The sequence below is a fragment of the Biomphalaria glabrata genome, chromosome 8, assembly GCF_947242115.1.
Source record: "Biomphalaria glabrata chromosome 8, xgBioGlab47.1, whole genome shotgun sequence".
Classification (NCBI taxonomy): domain Eukaryota; kingdom Metazoa; phylum Mollusca; class Gastropoda; family Planorbidae; genus Biomphalaria; species Biomphalaria glabrata.
Window position 1 is genome coordinate 10,290,022 of NC_074718.1, and position 23,798 is coordinate 10,313,819.

General features: G+C 36.4%; 1 protein-coding gene across 1 annotated transcript; it reads left to right on the forward strand.

Annotated features, from left to right (window-relative positions):
- The first annotated feature begins 3,296 nt into the window (after positions 1 to 3,296).
- LOC106060690 (transforming growth factor-beta-induced protein ig-h3-like) lies at positions 3,297 to 22,972 on the forward strand. Its single transcript, XM_056038070.1, has 14 exons — positions 3,297 to 3,441; positions 4,965 to 5,060; positions 6,822 to 7,045; positions 8,544 to 8,736; positions 9,438 to 9,539; positions 9,989 to 10,108; positions 11,306 to 11,446; positions 18,303 to 18,452; positions 18,827 to 18,922; positions 19,067 to 19,290; positions 19,833 to 20,019; positions 20,897 to 20,998; positions 22,224 to 22,337; positions 22,735 to 22,972. Exons 1-14 carry the CDS (start codon positions 3,375 to 3,377, stop codon positions 22,875 to 22,877), a joined length of 1,959 nt encoding a protein of 652 aa, XP_055894045.1. The 5' UTR covers positions 3,297 to 3,374; the 3' UTR covers positions 22,878 to 22,972.
- The last annotated feature ends 826 nt before the right edge of the window (positions 22,973 to 23,798 follow it).

Consider the following 23,798-nt stretch of genomic DNA (forward strand, 5'->3'; position numbering starts at 1 on the left):
ATTGTTTTTTTTTGTGTAGCTACATCAATGTCTTATACACAACACAAAGGGCAACAATACAAAGTGCTAAAGACTTCCGATGGCGCAGTCGTCGTAATTAAATGTTCCACAACATGAGCTTCACATGAGCTCGAAAGTATTGATTTATTGTACAGCGAATAATGTAAAGTCCCACTGCTATTTTTATCACAGACAAATTGGTTTCATTAACTTTGTTATACTCAACACAGAGGGCTACAGACAGACTTCCGAAGGCGCTGTCGTCCTGGCTGAACGTCTTTAACTGTTTTTTCTCCTAATTGACGATGCCAACGTTGATTTAACCCCTTTAACCCCTTTAAACTCAATTGATTTTAGGATTTATAAACGTACATTTGTGTTGTGTGAAAAGAGCTTTAACTTTTTCTGATATCAAACAAAAAAATTATTGAAGTTTAATCGTAATAGGTTAGTGAAATACTATATATGCCGTGCACTTTTTCTATCGGAACGAGGAAAATAATTACGGAGAATTTGCTTTAAACTATATAGCTGTTTAGGTTCTTGAATAATTCCCATGTGATTGTCTGCGGATTGTTTTCTCCCCCCCCCCTTCCCCCGCCCCCGCCTATAAAATGTCTGCGGATTGTTTTCTCCCCCCCCCTTCCCCCGCCCCCGCCTATACTATGAGCATCAAAATGTATTTGACAGTCAATCTACGTGGCTTATGTGTTGGTGTCAACGTTAAGTGTGAGTTGACGTAGTAGTATACTATTATACATGAGACTGGTCACATACTTGTGTGTCGCTAATGTCGTAAAATGCTGGGCTCTTGCTTCCTGGAGTCACACTTAACACGTGACTAACATGGATATTACTGATTGACTTAACGCCACTTTAGCAGACAAAATATAAAGTTTATTTGATGACAATAATAATACCGCACTTCTTGGCAGTTACATAATCCAATAAGAAACAAAGTCACATCCGCATAACAGCGGTATCAAATATATTCAACATGTCAAATCCTCCAAAATAGACTTCAAGTAACGTCCGCGTCAAAACTGGAAACGAATACTTTAATAATAATAGTACAGATTAATAACTACTAGAAATACATGTCTCAAGTGACCACTGGCTTCGACTGCCCAAAAGATACTTCTTAACTCAAAATTACTACTTGACTCTATAAGTCACTACCGTCCATACCGGACCAAAAGATACTACTTGACCGACTAAAAGTCATCCTTACTTCCTGTTTCTATATCAGGAGTTTCACGTGTCTTTTCACCTTCTTAACCCGGCATGAACATTTAACAGGCAATGTCAACCGAGACTGCGACAGTAGGTTAACTTTTGAGTTTGTAGTATATAAAAGATGTGGACCCCTTATTGTATTTGAAACCAACGAACCGTTGACTCCTGGGGTTGCAATTACATTCCTGAGAATGTCTTGGATCGGAAAGATGTTGTTTTTGTTTGTATTGTTGTATCCGAGGGTCACTGGCTCGTGCCCTGGTCAGTGCAGTCCCATAATTTCATTATAGTTTAGTCACTATTTTCTTACGTTATAAATTTGGTTTCACTACTGCCTTTAAATATGTGATATGTATCCATCATTTATTGTTTCAGAACTTAGCTTCACGTGTGTATCGTAGCTAAACTAAACCTACTTTTAATTAAATAACCTTTGTCATATTTGATCATTTCATTTATCGTGTGCTCCAGACACTTTGTTCTCAAGAAGCTTTTAGATAAGTTTAGTACATTTGTTTTAAAGCAATGTTTTTTTTTCTTTCTGTATTTTGTTTCATGTAAGGTCTGGAATTGTATGTTTGTTAAGATAAAGAGTGAACACACTACAAGTATGTCAAGAGTTTTTTAGGACAAGGGCTGTGGTTGTATTCGGTTAGGTTTATGTGTTCTTATCTTTGATTAAGTTCGTGATCCAAAAAGATTTTTAAATGTGCAGAGTAAGAGAGATGTGTAATAGATCAGTCCCGGATATTGGAATATTGAGGCCCTGTGCCAGTTTTAACGGAGATCTTGTTGAGTCTATCAAGGTCCCTGTGACGCAGCTGTTGGGCCTGGAGGGCTCTGTCAGCTTCCCAAACCTTTTCAGTCAAGCGTTTTTCCGCAGTCTGAGAACTTAGCTTAAGTAGACGTCATATCGGGATGTACCTTGAAACTCAATGTTTTGTCTTATTCTTTACGCATCGTATTTATGGGCTTAAAAGGTAGCAATAGTTCCACTAGAGTTTATTTGGTATATACAAATCAATAATGGCTAAGTGAAAAAAAATCAAATTCTATTTACTGTAAAATATTCACCTTTCTTAAATTACAAGTATAATGACCATGTCTTAGATTCCGAAGATGAATTATAAATACAGTTTTTAACATCGCTACACAAAAATGTTTAGACCTGAATATTTTTCCGATTTGAAGCAGACAAAGTCGATGTCAGCAAGTGGTCTGATTAATTTTACGTCTTCTGCGAATGTCTTTTAAAAGGGTGTGAGAGTATTCGTGAGAGCTGTCTGTTTCTTTCAGATGCCATCTGCTGCCAGATATTTTTCTCTACGCCAGGGCAAAATGGCATCTTAATTGATCATTGTAGCTCTTAAAAGGAGGGGGAGCAAAAAAAAAAAAAAAGATCGCTTTTGGCATTCGGTTGTCCCCCATACGGGATAAATGTCCGACCCAGCGCAACTGTCAAATGGTAAGTAGTGCTTCTGCACTGTCCACGCAAGCCTCCAAATGGTAAGTATTGCTTCTATACTGTCAACACAAGCCTCCTAATCGTTAGTAGTGCTTCTGTACTGTCCACATAATCCTCCAAATCGTTAGTAGCTCTATTATACTGTCCACACAAGCCTCCAACAGAACATGGTTAGTTATAAAATAGTCCAGACAGCGTATGCTCATTCTGGAGCGGAGGCACCTTTAATTGAAGCGTTCGAGGAGATGTCTTCTAGAGAGCACCAATATTCTAGACAATGATATCACTTTCGTATTAAAGTAACTCTCAGTTATTTCTAGTTCTTTGTAAATTTGTAAATATAATGACTTGTTACAACCATAGCGAACTAAATTGTAGACTTCAAAAATGGATTAATTGACTACATACTGTTCTACTTGCTGAAATTCCCTAGGTCTACTTTATATTTAAACCAATTCACCGATCATTGTACCATTTGATGATAGTATGGGGGTCAAGGTCGATAGGTCATGTTTCTTTATACAAAGTTCAATATGGTCGCTTATTCTTTTTTTTTTTTTTTCGATCTATAAAATGACCTACATTTATATATTTCTGTCTTACCAGTTGTTGTTTGTTTTTAAGAATTACAACAAAATAAAGATTTTGTTTGATTACCACAAACCTGTTCGCAATGTTTTGGACGATTCTTGTTTTGTTGGTATCGACATTGACATGCATAGCAGCCCAGTTCACTCCTAGTAAGTACATCGGTTTAAGATCATCTTGATTAAGTCTTTGGCACCCTCTGTGTTAACATAAAGCGTTCGTTCTTGCAGATGATATCAGGAACTTTTGTTGCACAATAAGTGATATAAAGGTGTTGCGTTGTATTAAAAGGTTCTTTTAAGATTATATTAGTACATACAAATATGTCAAATAAAGTACCCCTTTCAGACCTTAGTATCTATTGGGACAGATGGCATAAAGATAAGGTGACTAGTTTCTACTTACTTATCTGACCAACCGTCTTCATTTTTCCCAAATAATGTCAGGTACCCATTAGAGTTGAGCTTCCTAAAAATTCAGTACTTGAAAACCTTGTCCTCACTAGGTTTTGAACCTGAGACCACTGGGTATGGAAGTCAAGTGCTCTACCACTCAACCACCACGCAACAAGATTGTATTAGTTACTACTTAGTCACTAGTTAGTCATTAGTCACTAGTTAGTCATTAGTCACTAGTTAGACAATAGTTAATCACTAGTCACTAGTTAGTCACTTGTTAGTCACTAGTTAGTCACTTGTTAGTCACTTGTTAGTCACTAGTTAGTCACCAGTTAGTCACCAGTTAGTCACTAGTTAGTCACCAGTTAATCACTAGTTAGTCACTAGTCACTAGTTAGTCACTAGTTAGTCACTTGTTAGTCACTTGTTAGTCACTTGTTAGTCACTAGTTAATCACTAGTTAGTCACTAGCTAGTCACTTATTAGTCACTTGTTAATCACTTGTTAGTCACTAGTTATTCACTAGCTAGTCATTAGTTAGTCACTAGTTAGTCACTAGTTAGTCACTAGTTAGTCATTAGTCGCTAGTTAGTCACTAGTTAGTCACTAGTTAGTCATTAGTCACTAGTTAGTCATTAGTCGCTAGTTAGTCACTAGTTAGTCACTAGTTAGTCACTAGTTAGTCATTAGTCACTAGTTAGTTACTAGTTAGTCACTAGTTAGACTGATTGTCATAATAACGATCTCGTCACCCCCCTCCCTCTTTCCCTGCCCTTTTCCAGGATGTGTACAAGACTACATAAAATTAGTATAGTCTAGAAACTGACTTATCTTCTCTTGTTTAGTTTTCGGTTTATTAAATCCTATTTACAATTAAATACCTTCACTTAGGCTAAGAAGAGAAAGCAATATTGAGAAATTAGAAGTTAACCTAAAGAAAAAAAGTTAGAATATCAAAAAAGGAAAATAGAAACATTTTCAAAAGAAACAATTCAATTAATTAATGTAATTGCCGCTGTAAAGAAAGATCATGTTGCCAACCACAAAATAAAAATGTCCTTGTCGCAAATAAGCTTAGAAGACATGTGATTTTACAGAGGTAAAAAATGTCAAAATTAGATCATTTTAAATTGCATACTTTGTTAACAATTTTAAAATTCAGTACATCAGAATTATTTAAAAAAATGTATAGCTACTTGTCAAAAAGAATAACCCACAATGCAAAAAGATAATGATATGTTAATTAATGTGTGTTCTCTTTTTGTAATAATTAACAGGTCCCGAACTTCTGGATGTTCTGAAAGCCGAGGGACATTATGGGATTTTCGCTGACCTTTTACAGACAACTGGATACATAGATATCCTCAATGCAAGTAAGTCCTGACACTGAACAATACATAGATATACTCAATGCAAGTAAGTCCTGACACTGAACAATACATTATTTCTTTAACAATGAACTCTTCGCATCTCTGTTATCAATTCTTATCCATTCAATAGCTTCGCAAGGCACTCTCAAGCCAGGATTCAATAATATGATCACTGCCCATTCCTCTCCTAGATTACGAGTGACAACAAGCAATAGAAGAAAAGAATATTTGTTAAAAGCAAAGCTTATCTAAGGGAACGTACCGCTAAGTATTGCAATTTCAACTGAAAATTACGGGATTTATCTCCCTTTCTGTTATATAAGGAAAAAAAAATAACTAGTACTAAATAATTCGCTAATTGTTTAGTTTTTGGATTGTTCTAAGCATCGTTATCGAATATGTATAATTATGTAAAATTTTAAACCTGATCCTAGAATGGGAAATGGGAAAAGAAAACGTGTCATAACTTAATAAATGGACTGAATGGTATATACATATATATATATATATATATATATATATATATATATATATATATATATATATATATATATATATATATATATATGTCACAACACACAGAGATGTCACAACGTGTGCTGTGGTGCCGGGGATTTTACTTGAATTAAAATAGTTGAATAAATGACGATCTAGGATTCACAATAAAAGATTCTTTGCTAAAACACAACTCTGGAACTTTATTTAAATATAAAACGTAAGTACAGCTTATGTACAAGTTACAGTATAAATAACATTACAAAGGCTTTAAATCAGAGCTCTTAGAAACGTGACTATCTACTATGGAATTCTTTCATCGACTGGCCTTCTTTTTCCCTCGTCAATTCTCTGGCGCTAATTCTTTTAAAAAAATGTCTTTATTTATTTTTAAATCAACCAATAGATTTGCAACATCATAATTACGTCTTGGGTAAAACCTGAGGTGCTGTCAAGGGTCTAGATATGTGGGGTAATTCCTGAGGCTCAGTCAAGGGTTTATATTTCTATTTACACATAAGCTTTTTGAATGTGAAATATACAAATAAATTTATAATGGCATCTGTGACAATATATATATATATATATATATATATATATATATATATATATATATATATATATATATATTAAGTAGCATTTATTCCTCTTATTTCGAAATAAAAAAAAATAATCACCAACAATTAATTAATTAATTATTAATTTTTTTTATTGATTCATGTCATGTCAGGTTAAATGAATATTTGTGGGAATGGGAAATGGTAGTAAAAACATGTTCAAACCTTTTATCAGACACAGTGAATGGATACAAGCTTTGTAAACAACAAAAACAAACACATACATCTATAGAGTTCTTTACACTGCATTTACAAATATGTTTTTATAATGCAGGCACTATGCCAGAAACATATTCACATTTTTTATCAGACAGACAGAGTGAATGGATATAAGCTTTGTAAACAAAAAAAAACAAAAAAAATAGGGAGTTCGTAACACTGCATTTACAAATATGTTTTTATAATGCAGGCACTACGCCAGAAATATAAAAAAATAACAATAAATAAACAATAGATGCAATGGAAAGTTAAGTAGATAATTGACTAATTTCTATTTTGTAATTGCTTTTATTTCTTTCAATGGTCAATTAAATTCAAATTTCTTATGGTTCCAGGCACCTTGCACCTCTACGACTATGATTTCCACACCACTTATTGTGACATACTTATGTGATATCTTATTCTTGCAGATGTGCTTATTTATTTCTTCCAGCATCACGTTTCACTGTTTTCGCGCCAAGCGATGAAGTGTTCAATAGACTTCCGGCTGGAACTCTGGACTCGCTCAAAGCGGATGCCAACAAGTTGAAAAGCGTCATAGGCTACCACGTGGTCCTGAACACGGCTTCTACTTTCTTCAATTCCAACGCTCAAGACAGACTTTTGAACTCTGCCACCAACCAGTCCATCAGAATCAATTACTACAGTCTTACACATGTAGGTCAAGTCTGAATATTATACTTCGTTTCATAATACTAATATTACATTATAGGCCTATGCTTTATTCTTTTGATTGGATGCTCATACATTAGATAAAAATCTATGGTAAGTTTTGATTATTGAACTTTTGCTGTAAAGCATTACAAAACTATAGGCCTACATCTCGAACTCCTTGTCTAGAATGTTATAAAATAAAATTTAAATAAAATAAATTTTAAAAAAAATACTATAAAAAAAATAAAGCTAATGCAAAGTGTAATTGTATCAATTAGATTGGAACAGAGGTGTAATTAAATGTGTAAAAGATCTAGACTCTAGACAAATAACTAAAAAACTGTGCAATTAATAATATTTTTACCAACAGTTTTTGTTTAGCGTTATCTCATGTTTTTAGCTTTCTCTGTACGCTGTGATACTATCGTATATCTGGATCAATAGGATGTAGATGTTTATATGGATTTAATCCCCTTATTACATATATTATTTTGTCTAATTATTTATAGCCTTTGGCAATACACGAATCATTCCACAAAATTAACCTATTAGTTAATCATTTAATACTAATTAATTGGTTGTTTTACGTAGCAGAAAGCGAGCTAAACCCTGTAATTTCAAGATAAATGGCAGTAATTGGCGGTTTTTTCCCTTAGATAAATATTTGTTTTAAACAAGTATCATTTTTCTATTTTATTTATTTATTTTTTTTTAGTTCTCGTAATAAGAAGAAAAGTTTCGCCCTCTCGTATAGTCAGTGCACGGCGTCTATTAAAGCAAGTTAGTGTAGGTTTCAATTGACAATCTTATTTTGTTTGCCGCAAAGCACAAGTGAAACAAAGGAAGTCAACGCTACAAATAATAACAGTATCTATCTATATGATTCTCTTCAAGGCCCAACCATGCGGGACACCACGATGAAAAAGTCATAGAAAGATAACTCTTTTATTTCTGCGAGTTGGACTAGAGTTACCCGACAATACTTTCGCGATTTCAGAGAGCGAGAATCAGAAATAAATGAGAGGGAGGGGCGTATGCTACGCCGCGGGTCGGGTCGTATAAATAAATCAAATTAATAGTAATCTGTCTTGCGTCTGTCTATGAACTGTATCAAACTGACATGATATGAGAAATGTTTTGCCAACGACCTTAAAGCTGGAGTGGGGAACAGGGGACCACTGAAGAACTCTTGCAAAGTCAGCGAGACACACATTTGACACCAAAGAAATGCTACTTTTGAAAACAAGCTAAGACGGCTATAAAGAGAACATGAATGAATCACCATCAGACAAGAGTTTGTTTGCGTTGATCATCTTTAAATATGTAGATCAAAACTGGGTCTAAATTCTTCTTGGAGCTTCGAAAAAGCTTCGTTATAGACGACAAAGAGAAAAAATGTACAAAGTTTGTATTTTTAGGATCATTTTACCAACTCTAAGGATTGATTCTTATTGCCTAATGGAAATACCAAGAGCCCGAAATTGGACTCTCTTCATTTCAGACTCAGACCGCCGAAGGAATCAACATCACAAGGAAAAACATCCGGGTTCTTAATGGAGTTCTTCATGAGATTGATGGAGTGCTGTCCCCTCCTTTAGGAAATTTAACCCAGATCGGCAGCGTCAGAAACGACATCTCCACGTTTTTAAGTCTGATTCAGAACGCAGGGCTAAGTGTCAGCCTTCTCTTCACGGGTAAGTCACTATATGCAAACTTATTAAAACTATATTTTTATTAAATATAAAGAAAATTAAATGAACGCGTATGTACAATTTGAGGTAGGTTGTAGGGAATCATATCATTAAAAATTAATTATCTCAATAAAAAAAAAAAAATTAATAAGAAGAAAACAATTACATTGACCTTCAAAACTCTGAAGATCATGCATTTCATGTGAGATGCAAGCCCATGTGGGATGTATGCGGACTTCACGTGTCTAGAGAGGGAGAATAGGACAGCAAATGAACGCAAGAACTATGAACAATTTCTGAACAATGTTTTTACATTTGATGTTGTGATAGCATGAAATCGTTTTTTTTTTGTTTGTTTTTTTGCAATGTCATCTTTTGGAAAGATAATTAAAAAAAACAGTGGTTAGCAGGTCACCGAAAGGTCCTGTTGCTGTATTAATCCTGTTTCTTATCGTGATGTGGTCTTTGTTAGTAACACCTAAGATCTTTCTGTAGCGTCATTGTTTCATTGCTAGGGTCCTGTTCACGAGACGTTCATTGGGATCTGATATTTTACATTTCTAGAATTTGAATTTCTATCTACAAATACAATACAACACACCACACTACGGTGTATCAAACATTTTAATTCTCATTAAAGTATAACAACTGGTCACTTCACTATTTACTAAGCAGATCAATTAAACTATTTTTCACTTATACAGCGGACCACTCCACCACTATATTTGCACCCAACGACGACGCCTTTAAAAATGTCAGTAAATCCGTCATGGACTATCTCAATGGCCATCCAACAGACCTAGCAGGTAGGTCTTAACCTAACATTGTTACCTTACATGTGTAATTGCCCTAGATGTTTTCACTCCTGGATTGTTGAGGTTGCTTTAAACGTTTTCGGATGTTCCTTCAGATTCGAAGATAATTACATACTTACTTCAGGACGGCGAGGGGGGGGGGGCAGTGGGCAGGTTCGAACCTGGGACAATCACGACAATCGAATGACAATCTGGAGCTCAAACCACACTACCAAAATGGAAGCGCCGAAGCTTTGTGAATTACTTTTAATAACCAAAAAAAAGTGTTGCAGAGATTCCCAATGTAGTATGTAGTTGATGTTGTTGTTTTTAACTTTATTTTTTTTCATTTATAAGCATGCAAGATCTTAATTGACAAGTACACGTATTTTTTATGTGTGTTTGTATGTGTATGTTTGTTAAGACTGTTAGATAAGAAGATATGCTGTTTTTTTTTTCAGAGGTGTTACGGTATCACGTGGTCAGCCAGTACTCCCTGTACAGTATTGGCATGGCTAACAGCATGAGTGTTCTCACGGCTGACCTACATTCGGAAAACCTGATCATCTTCAAAGACGACAGTGAGTATTTATAGTTAGGGATAAAGTAACCTTGCGATCTATAAGGCTGATGATTTAAAGGTCATCTGTTCTGTTCAGCGGTTAACGAGGATGTCATGTAGCCAGCACAGCGACCAAGCCATTTACTTTTACCCAACTAATCCCAGGTACCCATTAGAGCTGGGTGGACTCAGAGGCACCCAAAGATTTCCGAAATTAAAAATCCCAGTCTTCACCAGGATTAGAACCCGGGACCCCCAGTTCAGAAACCAAGCTCTTTACCACTCAGCCACCGCACTTTCATAGTTAGTGACAGTTAAGCTTTTTTTTTTCTTTTTGACATGATGCAATGGCATGAAGTTTGAAACGTAGAAATAGACACGTTGTACAGAGCACTCAAAAAAGGCAGCTGAAAGAGACAACTCTTAGGAAAGTCAAAGAGAAGTGAACTGAACCGTCAAAAAGTTCTCTCAGCATTAAAAGAGTTTAGTAATAGAGAGAAAAAGCGGTGGCTGGGTGGTAAAAGGCTTGGATTCCAAACCGAGCGCCTCTGAATCTTCCTAGATATAATTTGTACCTGACATTAGTTGGGGAAAGTAAAGACGGTTGGTCAATGTGCTGGCCTAATGACACCCACGTTCATCGTGGGCCACAGAAACAGATGACAATTATATCATATGCCACAGAGATTGCACGGTCTGAAATGGAACTTTGTAACCAGTCATCTATTGAATCCAAAAATCTATGGGCGAATGAATTGAGTTTGACAATAAGTACTTTTCATTGTCAGCCACACTTTTAATTGCTAGTAGTATCACAAAAATAAATGACATGTATGCAACTCATAAAGGCTTTTACAATAAATTTTTATAAAACAATATCTACTCTAAGAACATTCATAACCCTCTTCTGTAAACCTGTGCATCAATAATAGGAAATGTGTTAAGTCTCTTCAAAGTCATATATAAATTATATAATTATTTTTTGTTAAACTCTTCAGCAACTATAGCTAAAGTTATGTATTATGCCTGTCTTTGCTCTATTTGATGTTGGAATATATACTATACATTGTGTCTTTATTAAGAGGTAAAGGGGGCTGTGTTTATTGTGGGTTTGTTGTTGTTTGTTTTTCTTACTAAATGTATGTGTTTATTTTAATGCATGTCTTTTCATTGTATCACGTAAATAGAATATTTAATGCATTTTAATCTTTCAAAGGCGGCAATCTGTCTGTTAACCAAGCCAAAATCTTGGCAAAAGACATCAGTTCAGTTAACGGAGTTATCCACATCATCGACACTGTCCTGATTCCACCCCGTGTTGCTATCGCCATTCAAGACCAGGGAGTAGTCGTCGGTTGATACTACCTTGAAACTGTGTATCTCGCCACCCATTTCATATTACGTTAAATAATATTTGTATTTAAAAATGATTAAACTAAAAGTTATATATAAATTTAAAAATTGTTGTTTTTTATATAAATAAATAAATAAATATATATATATAGAGAGAGAGAGCATGGGCGTAGCCAGGATTTTTTTTCGGGGGGGGGGGATTTTTCCGCCCCCCCCCCCCGGCGAAAAAAATGTATATGTATGTACGTGTGTGTGTACTTAATCTTTATTACATTCTGCCCCTTCATTCTTTCGGTAGACGTTTATTGTGCCCTAGAATAGGTTCTTCCTGGAGTTGGTGGAAAAATTTTAACTCCCCGCCATTGCCAGCAAGGTGGTCTGGGGGAACGCAGTGAGCTCCCCAGATTAGGGCGAAGCCCCGCCGCCAAGCACTCTTTATGGTATTGAAAGCCAACAAAATGCATATTCTGAGGTTTCTACAGTGCATTTTACTGCTTTTAAAAAGGCTTATTTCAAAAACCTAATGTGCTATTCTTACTTACTTAGACCCTCCCGCGCCGTTCGGCGCATTTGCCGTAAAGCTGTTTCCAAAAAAAACTGTCACTGGTAATGTGTGAAGCCTCTTCCTACCTGCTCCGAGGATCTCCATGAATGTGTGGCGCCAAGTTGTACTAGGATGTCATCGCAACTCTTATTATGCATAATTCATTTTGTCGGAGAACATGTCCCGCAAACCTCATGCGACGCTCTCTCACAATCTTACTTAGGGGTCGACTCCCAGTTCGGCATAGGATTTCCTTGATTTAGACCCGGTCTCTATAACTGACTCCTAAAATCTGTCTTAGCCATCTTTATTTAGCCACATTTAGTGTTTTTCAATTTCGGCAGATGACTATTCACTGCACTTTATTAATGGAGCCCTGCCACTGGTAGAAACGTGTAACCTCTCTTGAATACGCTCTTGGAATTAGGTGACTGTAGTTTGCTTTAGATTTTATATCGAAAAGGGAAGTTTTATCGTCAAAATCATCTGTTGGGGGTTTTAAACTAAAAAATCTCTGGAGTTTTTGTTTTGTTTTATAATTCAAACCCCATTTAGTTACGGTAATAGAATTTGGTAACTGTAGTTTGCTTTTGAATTTATAATAATATTGAAGATAGAGGTTTTCCACCTGAAAACGCTCTGTAGGGTGATTTTAAACTCAAAACCATATGGAGGGGTTTTAAACTTTAAAAAAGCCATCTGTAGGAGAGGGGTTTAAATTCACCCCACCCCACCCCCAATTGGCTTGACTACGCTCAAATAATTTTAGTGTGTAATTTGCTTTTTTTTTTTTATCTAGAAGAGGTATTTTTTAGCTTCAAACTCCACTGGAGGGGAATTTAAACTCAAAACTCCTTTGGCTAAACTCATAGAATTTTAGTGTATAATTTGCTTTTTTTAATATTAAAGAGGTATTTTTTACCTTCAAACTCTGCTGAAGGGGGATTGAAACTCAAAACTGAGTCAAAATCTATTTAGCTTCGCTCAGAACATTTTGATTGTGTAATTCGTTGTTTTTTTTACATTGAAGATGTTTTTTTCAGCTTCAAACCCTACTAAAGAGAGGGAGGGGTTAAACTCAAAACCCCTTTGGCTACGCTCATAGAAATTTGAGTGTGTAATTTGCTTTTTTTATATTGAAGAGGGGGTTTATTGTAAATTTTTGAGAGGGTTTTTAAATCAAAATCTTCCTTAACTGTGCTCTTGGAATTTGGGAATTGTCGTTTGCATTTTATTTTTCGTTTTTATTTTATTGAAGAGGTGGATATAACTGCAAAAACTCCCGGCTAGGGGGTTTTAAACTCACCCCTGGTAAGGGGTTTTAAACACAAAAACCCGTGGTAGGGGGGTTTATACTAAAAAAACCCTGGTAGGGGGGTTTAAACTCAAAACCCCTGGTATGATGTTTCAAACTCAAAACCCGTTTCAAACTTAAAACCTCTGGTAGGGGGTTTTAAACTCAAAACCCCTGGTAGGGGTAACTCAAAACCCCTGGTAGGGTTTTTAAACTCAAAACCCCCTGGTAGGGGGTTTTAAACTCAAAACCCCCTGGTAGGGGGTTTTAAACTCAAAACCCCCCTAGCTGTGCTGGGGCAAGTAATGGTTTAGTATTAAAATCTCACCTAAAATCAACAAAATCAAAGCAAAAAATCAGTCACTAAAATCCGATCCCCCCTGCGGGGGGTGGGGGGGATTTCATTTCGGTTTGAACCCCAAACCCCCTCCTGGCTACGCTCATGATACAGAGAGAGACAGAGAGAGAGACAGACAGACAGAGACTGATAAAGAGAGAGAAACGAGAGAGGCACAGAGAGAGACACAGAGGAAGGCTGAGAGAGAGAGACAGAGAGAGTTTCATAAAGAGAGACAGAGAGATATAAAAGTTGGTGCCTCATTTTATATGCCCACCTTTTAGCTGTCAAAGTCTTCCTGGAAACTGGCTCGAACCTGGACACTAAACGGGCATTTTGAAAACGACTCTAACAATTTTCTTGAGATATTTAATGGTTTAAACATATCACCGGGGACAAAACTACAAGGTTGTTGGACACTCATTGAAAACGATGCACAAAGATCAGCTGCCTTTACTTTCCCCCAACGTATGTCAGCAAGTCACTACAGTTGTGTGAACTCAGGGGCGTTTACTAAAATCCCATATTTTCAAATCTCATTTTTCACCGAGATTCGAATTCTAGACACCTCAGTGATGAAGTCTAGCGCTTTACCACTGATCCTCTACAACTCTCTTTTTGTTTTCTCCTATTGAATTTTATTTCTTAAAGAACTTCAACATGATCTTAAAAGATTGACAAAGAGCAGATTACTGTGACTAACTTTGAGTATATGGAAATAGTGGGAAGCGTGGTCGAGAGGCCAAGTGCTTGGCTACCTAGAAGGGGGCTCGAGGCTCGACACCCGACTCGGGCAGAGTTGTGTTTACTGAGCGCCTAAAGGCAGCACGGAAAACCAACTCCTAGATACCCCCTCCCCCCCCCCCCCACTGGTCCACAATAGAGATTGGACCAAAAGCGCTCTGAGCATGCTATAAGCATGAAAGTAGCGCTATATAGAAGCTATAATAATAATGGATCTCAAATAGTAGTTTCAGTGCAAGATAGTTACACCCTCTCTATTAACATTTAACACACACACACAAAACTACACGAGCAATATAAACTAACAATGTATATTTGGGAGTATCTGAGTTTCCTTTTGAAAATACGATTATTGCGTCTTAGCTCAGAACCTCTTGTAGAGCTGCACGGAAGGTCGATAGCCAGTAATTTGGCTCGTTGGGCTATTAACCATGGTGAGGTCAGTCAGAGTTTATGCCAAGGGTTAGACAGCTATTTTATTCTCTCTCTCCTGATTTTTCAAGATTGCTTCTGTCGAGGAAATCTAGCATAATATGATCAATTAATTGTTTTTTTATGTTTAGAAACAGAAACAAGAAATATATGAGTCATAAATAGATATATAAAATATTTATGTTCTAGAATAACTAAATATGAATTGAATATCTTTTTTTTCGTGCATTTTTAGAACTTCAATTTTTTTTAAGATGTGCATTTTTATTTAACAGCTTTCAAATGTAAATGCTTTCCATATAGACTAGAGTCACTAGACTACAGAGACACTGCCATGGGTTTGTAACTCTTTGCGTTTTTCCTCCCGTCAACTGTATAATCTTAGTGGTTCTCAAAATAATTAAAATAGCTTTTTAAAAAACAATCTGAGAGTAAGTCTATTGGTTTTTACAAATAAACTTGCGAACAATTATAACACTACATCTTACAGCTTAGTTTATTCCATTGTCTTTTGGACCAGTAGTGCACCACACATGATCTGTCCAGTCTCTCTCATTCATTCATCTATGTCTTTTCATCTGTCCCTAAGTCTAATAGACCATCGGGGCATCACCCATAATCTGTACCGTCTCTCTCCATTTCTCTCTATCTTTTACCAGGATTGGAGTCTCTTTCATTGACATCTTTTTATATCTTCCCATCGCTTCATTTGTCTGTCTCTGCTTCTTTTTCCTGATACTGTTACATGCAGGAAGATCTTAGCGAGGTCTTCAGATCTCGTAGTATTGTCATACAGTCTTAGCTTGCGTTTTTCGACAATGGTCAAAAGATTATCGTTTGAGACTACACTCTATAGATTAGAGCTGATCTAGTAAAAATATTTATTATTTTACTTTCTATTTTGTTTTACATGATTCGAATTTTCCTTTTTTTTTTTTTTTGAAGAATATTTCAGCCTTATTCCCAAACCTCCATCAGGAAGGCGGGTTTTGAGCCGAGACCAGGTTATAGAAGACCTGAACACTGACCTAAGAACTCGCAACCTGTGATCAGTTTAGAGTTTAGACCAATATATAAAGCTTGTCTTCGAGTTCGAAAATTAGTGAGGAATACAGTATTTCCCGTGTCTGCGCAGCCCCAGCTGTGACCTACATATTTTGCCACATACCGGGCAAGCATAACCATTGTCCGCAGGTGGTCGATTTAGATTTTCTTTTCGTCGTCTGCGTTTGTCCTCGGCAGATTTTCTTTTGGTCTCAAATGTGTATCCCGCGGCCTTCGTGAGTGATCTCCAGCTGTCTCGTTCCGATGCCGCAAGCATCCAGGTGATCTCTTCTATGTCAGCCAATGAAAGTTGACGCCTAAGCTGGTCTTTGAAGCGTTTCCGTGGGGCGCCTCTGTTACATTGACCACCTTTTAGCTCACCAAAAAAGACTGCCTTTGGCATACGTTCGTCTCCCATACGGGATACGTGCCCTGTGCAGCGTAGCCGTCGGACCATAAGAAGTCCCTCTATACTGTCCATACCGGCGTTCGCAATACCTCATCGCCAAATCAGGGGTCCGACGTCAAGACTGCCAACACATAAGGTCAGTGTTCATGCCTACTATAATGATTGGTCTCGGTTGACTGCGGGCAGGACGCAGGAGACAATCGAACGCATACCACATAATCAGCCAACATTACACTAATCATATTAATTCCCCTTTTGCTTGGGACTTAAAATGGCGTTACTTAAAGTTTAACTTACTTAATCAAATAATAAAGTCTTTTGAGTTTAATCGTTGTCTTAGTGTTGTGCACGATTCTTTTCCTTTAATGCTGAGTAATTGTTTGAAATGAATGTAGTTCATTGACATTACAATTATCTTATCTCGGCCGGAAAGATAAGAATATTTTTACTATATTGTTTAAGGTTGGAGTAAGCTTTGACCTAGCAAGCTCTTTCTTTGGATTCATGCACTAAACTCTAAAGAGCTCTGACAGTATCCATTTAAACAGGTTCATAGAGACTTAAATACACATTTAAAACAAACTTCCCTTGCCGAGGCTATGCAAACCATTTTACAGGGGCGGACTGGCAGTTGGGTAACTGCCCGTTGGGCTGATACCTAAATAGGCCGGTGAGACCGCCGAATGGACCACTTTGAAGTAACGTTAATGTGCTTGGCCTTCGCCTTACCTTTTAAAAAAAAATCTTTACAAAGTTAACTGTGTGATACTAGTCACTTTTTCCGTGTAATTTGATACGTTTATAGCCTTACGAGCCGACCCGCGGCGTAACATACGCCCCCCCCCTCTTTTTTTCTGAGCCCCGCTCTCTGTCACCGCGAAAGTTACCTGGGATATCTTTATCTTTCCATTACGTTTATATCGTGGTGTCCCGCATGGTTGGGCCACGAATAGAATTATATATAGAGATACCCTCAATCTTATGTTTTATATTATCTTATATATAACAGACGTTAGTTAAAAACGGAGATTATTACGTCAAACACATTTCCAGTGAGATACACTCCTGTACATACTAAGAGATGATGAAACAATATAAGGCTTGTTTATGTAGCCTTACAGAAGTCGTGTTGTGTGAACACTCTCGTGGAAATCCATAACGAAACCTGAGATTATAAATTAATAAATTATTCGATATTATGAGTAACTATCGTATACAGTAGTCCATAAATTGTTTTTTTCCTTTTTTTTTTAATAAGAATTTTACCGAACGAGAGAAATTTAAAGTTTATATCTAATATTCAAGGATCAGAGATTACAACAATAAAGCAATGTTCCTCTAGATTATCTCTAGACTCTTATCTTATATAATACATGCATCTAGGCATGCAAGTTGACCAATAAATTAAACACATAAAATAATAAAAATGGAACAGGGAGTTTTCTGTATCTAGACTCTAAAAATGCTGTTTCAAACATTGGCATTCCTTCGAAGGGTGTTGATCTACAGTCTATACCTTAGTTTGATTTTTAAAAAAATGAAATTTCTTGATTTGATGCCTAGCAATATTAGCAAACATACAAACATTTATTAGCAAATATGTTTCAGGAAATCTGGTTTCTTATCTCCGACCGTTCTAAAGTCACATATATGTGAACTTTTTTATATGTATGCACTCTAAACTCACTAGGTCGACTTCTTTGAGGAAATCACAGTACACTATCGGACGATCCGAGATTAAGGGCGACACGCCATGTTTTTAAAACGTGCTTTTTTTTTTTTAGGTCGTCTGATTTCTGTAACGTTTCTCATCCTGTTAATTCATGACCACTACAGTTGTTGTAGTGTCGCATGACCACTACAGTTGTTCTAGTGGCCGCATGACCACTAATAATTTGACTCATATCCTGAGGTCTTTGAGTAATTCTTGCTTTAATCACGTTGATTTTAGCACATTTTAGCATATTTTTTATATATTTTTCTCAAAAAATTGTATACAACTATTTTATCTGATACAGAGGTTGAGGACCGCTGAAATAATCGTATATAATATTTTTATCCAGCCTATTTGTCAAGCGCGATTGGATCAAACTTAAAATCCATTTTATTATTCTATTTATTTTCTTGACGATTCTCAAGATGGCGTGGAGGAAATTGTCACTGATCTTTTCATTCATTGCATTATCAACAGCACAGTTTACTCAAGGTAATTGGCAGAGTACTCATACAACTAACTGAATTCGTGAAACACAATAATTACAAATACATAATTGTAGCCTATAAACAAGGCTTTTATTTCGTAGAACAGTTTCATGTCAGAAAAACTTTATTCTGGTGTTATTTACTTGTTGGTATGTCTAGTTCATAAACCTAAAAGCCCTCTTTAAAATAAAAATATATTATCTGGCACAGATAGATAGACAGACTGACAGACAGACAGACAGACAGGCAGACAGACAGGTACATTAGATAGATAGATAGATAGATAGATAGATAGATAGATAGATAGATAGATAGATAGATAGATAGATAGATAGATAGATAGATAGAAATTATGCTCCTTTCTTTTCAAACCAACAGCTCCTCAACTTGTGGATGTCCTGAAAGCCGAAGGACACTTTACAATCTTCACAGACCTTTTGCAGACGACAGGATATCTAAGTCAATTAAATTCATGTAAGTTATAATTCTCTTTAAGATGTGACACTTTTATTTTACAATATCGTTATTGTTTACAATAGATAACTATTTGTGAAGTTAAAACACAAGTATTTTGCCAATAGTTTTCAATATTTTTAATGTCTTCTGCTTCTCCACTAGCGTCCCAATTCACTGTTTTCGCGCCAAGTGATGAGGTGTTCAATAGACTTCCGGCTGGGGCTCTCGACTCGCTCAAAGCGGATGCCAACAAGCTGAAGGAAGTCATAGGCTACCATGTAGTCCTAAACAGCGCCTATTCCTTTTCACCCTCAAGCACCCAGGACAGAATTTTGACGACTGCTATCAACCAGCCAGTCAGAATTAACAGTTACAGCCTCTCACACGTATGTAATGCAAGAGATATTTAGTCACATTCGTTTCAGTTCTGTTTTATGTTACGGCTTTTTTTTTTCTTCTTTAAAGCCTTATCAGGACCAATGATGGATTTGACGTCTGATGCGCCTTTACAAATTGTCGACAGATACTCTCTTGCTTCCAGGTCCTTCATCGTCACATATCATATAGCAGTATTTCCCAAACTGTTTTCTTAACGGAACACTTTTCTTATTTTAAGAATGATTAATTCACGTGGTTGCCTACTAGTTAATTATTCCACTTTGGGAAACCCTGTCCTACAGAATAGTAGGCTTTCTCTCAGTCTGGACTGTGGTGTTAGCGCGATAAATCTGCTTGGTAAACGCAATAGGTGAAAAGATAAGAATATTTGTGTTTCCGCAATAAATGCAGATTTACCAAAAGTATTTGAATTCATATCGGAAAAAAAACAACACCGGTTCGAGTGGAATTTTTTATCCACTATTTTCAACTTTGTTCAAGGTATTTATAACCTCCCCTTATAAACTATCTAACTCTATCCGTACTTCAGATTTCCACAGTAGAGGGCGTCAATATCACCAGGAGAAATGTGCGCGCGCTGCACGGAATTCTTCATGAGATTGACGGGATTATGTCCCCTCCATTAGGAAACATAGTCCAGATTGGTAGCAACAGAAGTGATATCTCCACATTTGAGAGTCTGATAACTAAAGCAGGGCTAACTAGCTTCTTCACAAGTAAGTTCAAGTCAACTCTAAAAGAAACATAATTTTATCTTGTATATTAGAGACATTGCTTTAAAAAAGAAGATGTCGGAATCTTTCTCATTTCATGTGTCAATCTAGTCATACATGTTAATCAATGACTTAAACTCTGCTAAGTCGTTGGTTTTCTTGGCTGATTCAGGCAACACAGTCCATTCTTCAAAGGCACATGGGAAGAAGGAGCACTAGTACATTTATATATAAGGATGCTCAGATAGGAGTCGATGGCTAGCCCATGCAAAATAATTACACAATGCTTTCTGTCAAAGTATAATCTGTTGTTTCTTCTGAGTTCATGGTGTAAGCTTTGTTATTTATCTTTTTTTATTTCTTAACTGTCATGCAGTTTACAGATCCAGACATGGCAACATTAAAAATAATCTAGACTAGAATACTAGATAAATAGTATAGAAAACTCTTAAGTTTGGTGATAGGCCGATAGATTCAGACCTAGAAGACAATACGCAAACTATTCCTCAACATCTAGCTATTTATCCAACTTTGAATGCATGCGGAAATTCCCGCTGACGTTTTAGTGTTTAAAATAAAAGTTTGTCTATATCGCCGGACCAAACTTAAATTTATAAGAAATTTTTTTTTTGAAAAATGTGTAACTGCCAAACCGGTTCTTTTCCAACGTGGCCAGATACTAATTATTCTTTTCCCAACAATATACATAAACTTTCAAATTTCTTTTTAAAAATCTATGTGTAGGTTATATAATCCCATGGCTCATTTCTTTTATATCGTAATGCAAAGAGTTTTACCCTCATATATACTCAACAAGGATATGTGTAATTAGTTTAGCCTAAAGTCATTCATTCTTTTATTTGACTCGCTACATCCTCAGCTGATCATTCCACCACGATATTTGTGCCAAACGACAGTGCTTTCCAGAAGTTGAGCAAAGAAACACTGGACTACCTGGCTAACCATACGTCCGCACTAGCAGGTGACCTATAGAGGGGTTTTGTTTCTTACTGATACTGTAAACCAGGGGTTCTCAACCTGTGGGTCGCGACCCCCTTGGGGGTTGATTGACGATTTGACAGGGGTCGCGGAAGACCATCGAAAAAAATGGATTGTTATTGTCTATTCTTCTGTTGCTGTATGAATGTGCGGGGGAGAGTGGGGGGTGTCTTGGCAGAGTTTTTTTTTGGGGGGGGGTGTAAAAAGGGGTCGCCGAGCCTAAAAGGTTGAGAACCGCTGCAGTGTAAACGTTTTGTTGTGTCGCTCATCTTCCAACCAGGGATGTTGTTAATAAATTCTAGGAATCTTTTGAAACATTTTTTTTTAAGCTCTACAGATCTTTGAACAGTCTCAAATATTTCTATTATAGATTTTCAAACATGGAGACAAATCGATAAATAGCAAGCTTTTCTGGCGTATCCGGTGGATGTGGAAGTATCGATGAGCAAAGTTTTAGTACAGTTGAATCATGTGTGTGCATTAGTCAGAGCTGTAGAATCAAATGTATAAGTACTTGATAGTAATAAGTAGTGTACTGTTATAACCCTGCCATGCGCACCGCCATCCAAGCTAGTACAGAAAGTGCGCACTGTTCGAGACTGGACTGAAAAGGATGTCGACATTAGGGAAGAAGAGAACAAATTCCGTCCAAAGTCTACACCTAAAGAAGAGACTGCTCGATGTCGACGTTGTCCAATGTATTTGTGATGTCCTGTAGATGTACATGTCTGTCTCCCTGAAGTTATAACAGTATTATTTAGACTCTAACAGTGGTTTGGTTCTGGATTCCTGGTACATTGGTACGGTTCAGACCATTGCTTGCTTATAAACCCTGGAGGGTTACTTCTCCTATCTAGGTCAAAACTATGTTAAATATCACTAAAATTGATATTAAATGCACAAATATTATGATTCTTTCATCTAGTGGAAGTCTCATTAATAATAAAATTCAATAATGTCATATAGTACATTATTACTACAAGATTGAACAATTTCTGAACTTAGTTAACTTCAATTATTGTGAAAACATGGAACTTATGGTTTTGTTTTATGTGTTTCTGGCAATGTTATCTTCAACTGAATTAAAAAAAAATGTCATTTAGTAAATTTATAGTGAGCCATGACGATGGCAGGGGCCTCCATAAGTCAATGAGTCTCTACTTACTTAACTCCGGTGCTGAATAAACAAAGTGTTTTCATTCTTTCAGATGTGCTTAGATACCATGTCATCAGTCAGTACTCTCTGTACAGCATTGCAATGGCACATAGTGCCAGCGTACCAACAGCCGACAACAGAAATCTCATGATCTTCAAAGACGCCAGTGAGTATTGTCAGTTGGCCGCACTGCCTGGTCTTTGGTCTTGACCTTCGGCTATCATTCTATATCAGTTATTAGTCTGAGTTTTTTTTTTTAGCAATACAGATAACAATTATTTGATGAAGCCATAGGAGATTGTTTACAGCTATTTTACTATCTATTATCTATTCTAAATTACATAGCTGTATCTCCTATCTCATAGACCTCCTGCCTTAGCTAGCCTATATCCTTTGAAACATTGCACACATTACACATTAGGTAGCGGCGGCCCTACTTGCGAGGCATTCATTATAGAAGGCCTTTAATTAGAGTCACTATTAATAGATTATTCAAATGAGATCAACTAGTTTTCTAATGTCAATCTGCTATATGAAAATAAACAATCTTCTAAATTCTGTAGGCGGCAATCTATACGTAAACCAAGCCAAGATCTTGGAGAAAGACATTAGCTCAGTAAATGGAGTTGTCCACATCATCGACACTGTCCTGATTCCACCACAAGTGGCTGTCGCCATTCAAGACCAGGGAATAGTCGTCGGTTAATGTCATAAGTGAACTATAGACATGTACCTATATTTGTAAAATGATTGATTGTATTTTTCATTTGGTAAATAAAATGTTTTCTTTTGTTTCATTTCTCCATCATGTCAAGAATTTCATTATGTTGTGATGATGTTGTTTTTTAAATTTCATTTTACCAAACACTTGAAAACAAAAGGTGAACAAGTAATTGTTAAAGCAAAGAAGTCATTCTAGAGCTATGAAAATTCCCACTTCCTAGATCAACATCATGGCCTGGTAAAAATACGTAAGACATTAGCAATGAATTAGGAACTGTATTTAAATTTCATTTTAGTGATTGGTTAACTCTGGAAAGGATTTAATCTCAAAACATTTGAGATCTACAATCCCTATCTGCGACAAAGGATTGAACAGGAGTGTCCTAAAAATGTCCTAAAAATTTGTAAAAATGTTGGATCTATTCTAGTAACTAATAAAAAAGATATACAACATAGGTTTGCTCCCTTTCATTGTTTCCTGGGTATTAATAAACTCAGCTTGGGAAATACAAACTAAAGTGAACATATTTAGACACGTTTTTAGTTCAGAGTTTTCGAGAAGAAATTATTTTTTTTTAAATGCAAATATTGTAAACGATACAATTTCGTAAAAGACGCGAAATTCGAGAATAAAGCGAAATCAAAACAAACCATGACTCCTCTGTCAGCCAATGTCCAGTCTGTTAGTCTTACTTAGAAAAGTGGCACATAAAGCAACAGCCAGCAAGTGACTTTTTACAGAGACAGCTGAAGATTTCTTATAAAAGATGAGGGATTTATGTTCAACATTAAACGAAAAAAAAACGCTAGTTCCACACAGGCCGAGACGGAGAAGAAAGAACCCGAACTCGATAAAAGTTTTGTCAGCGTTGTGGGGTGACAAACTATGTAGGTCACAGCTAGG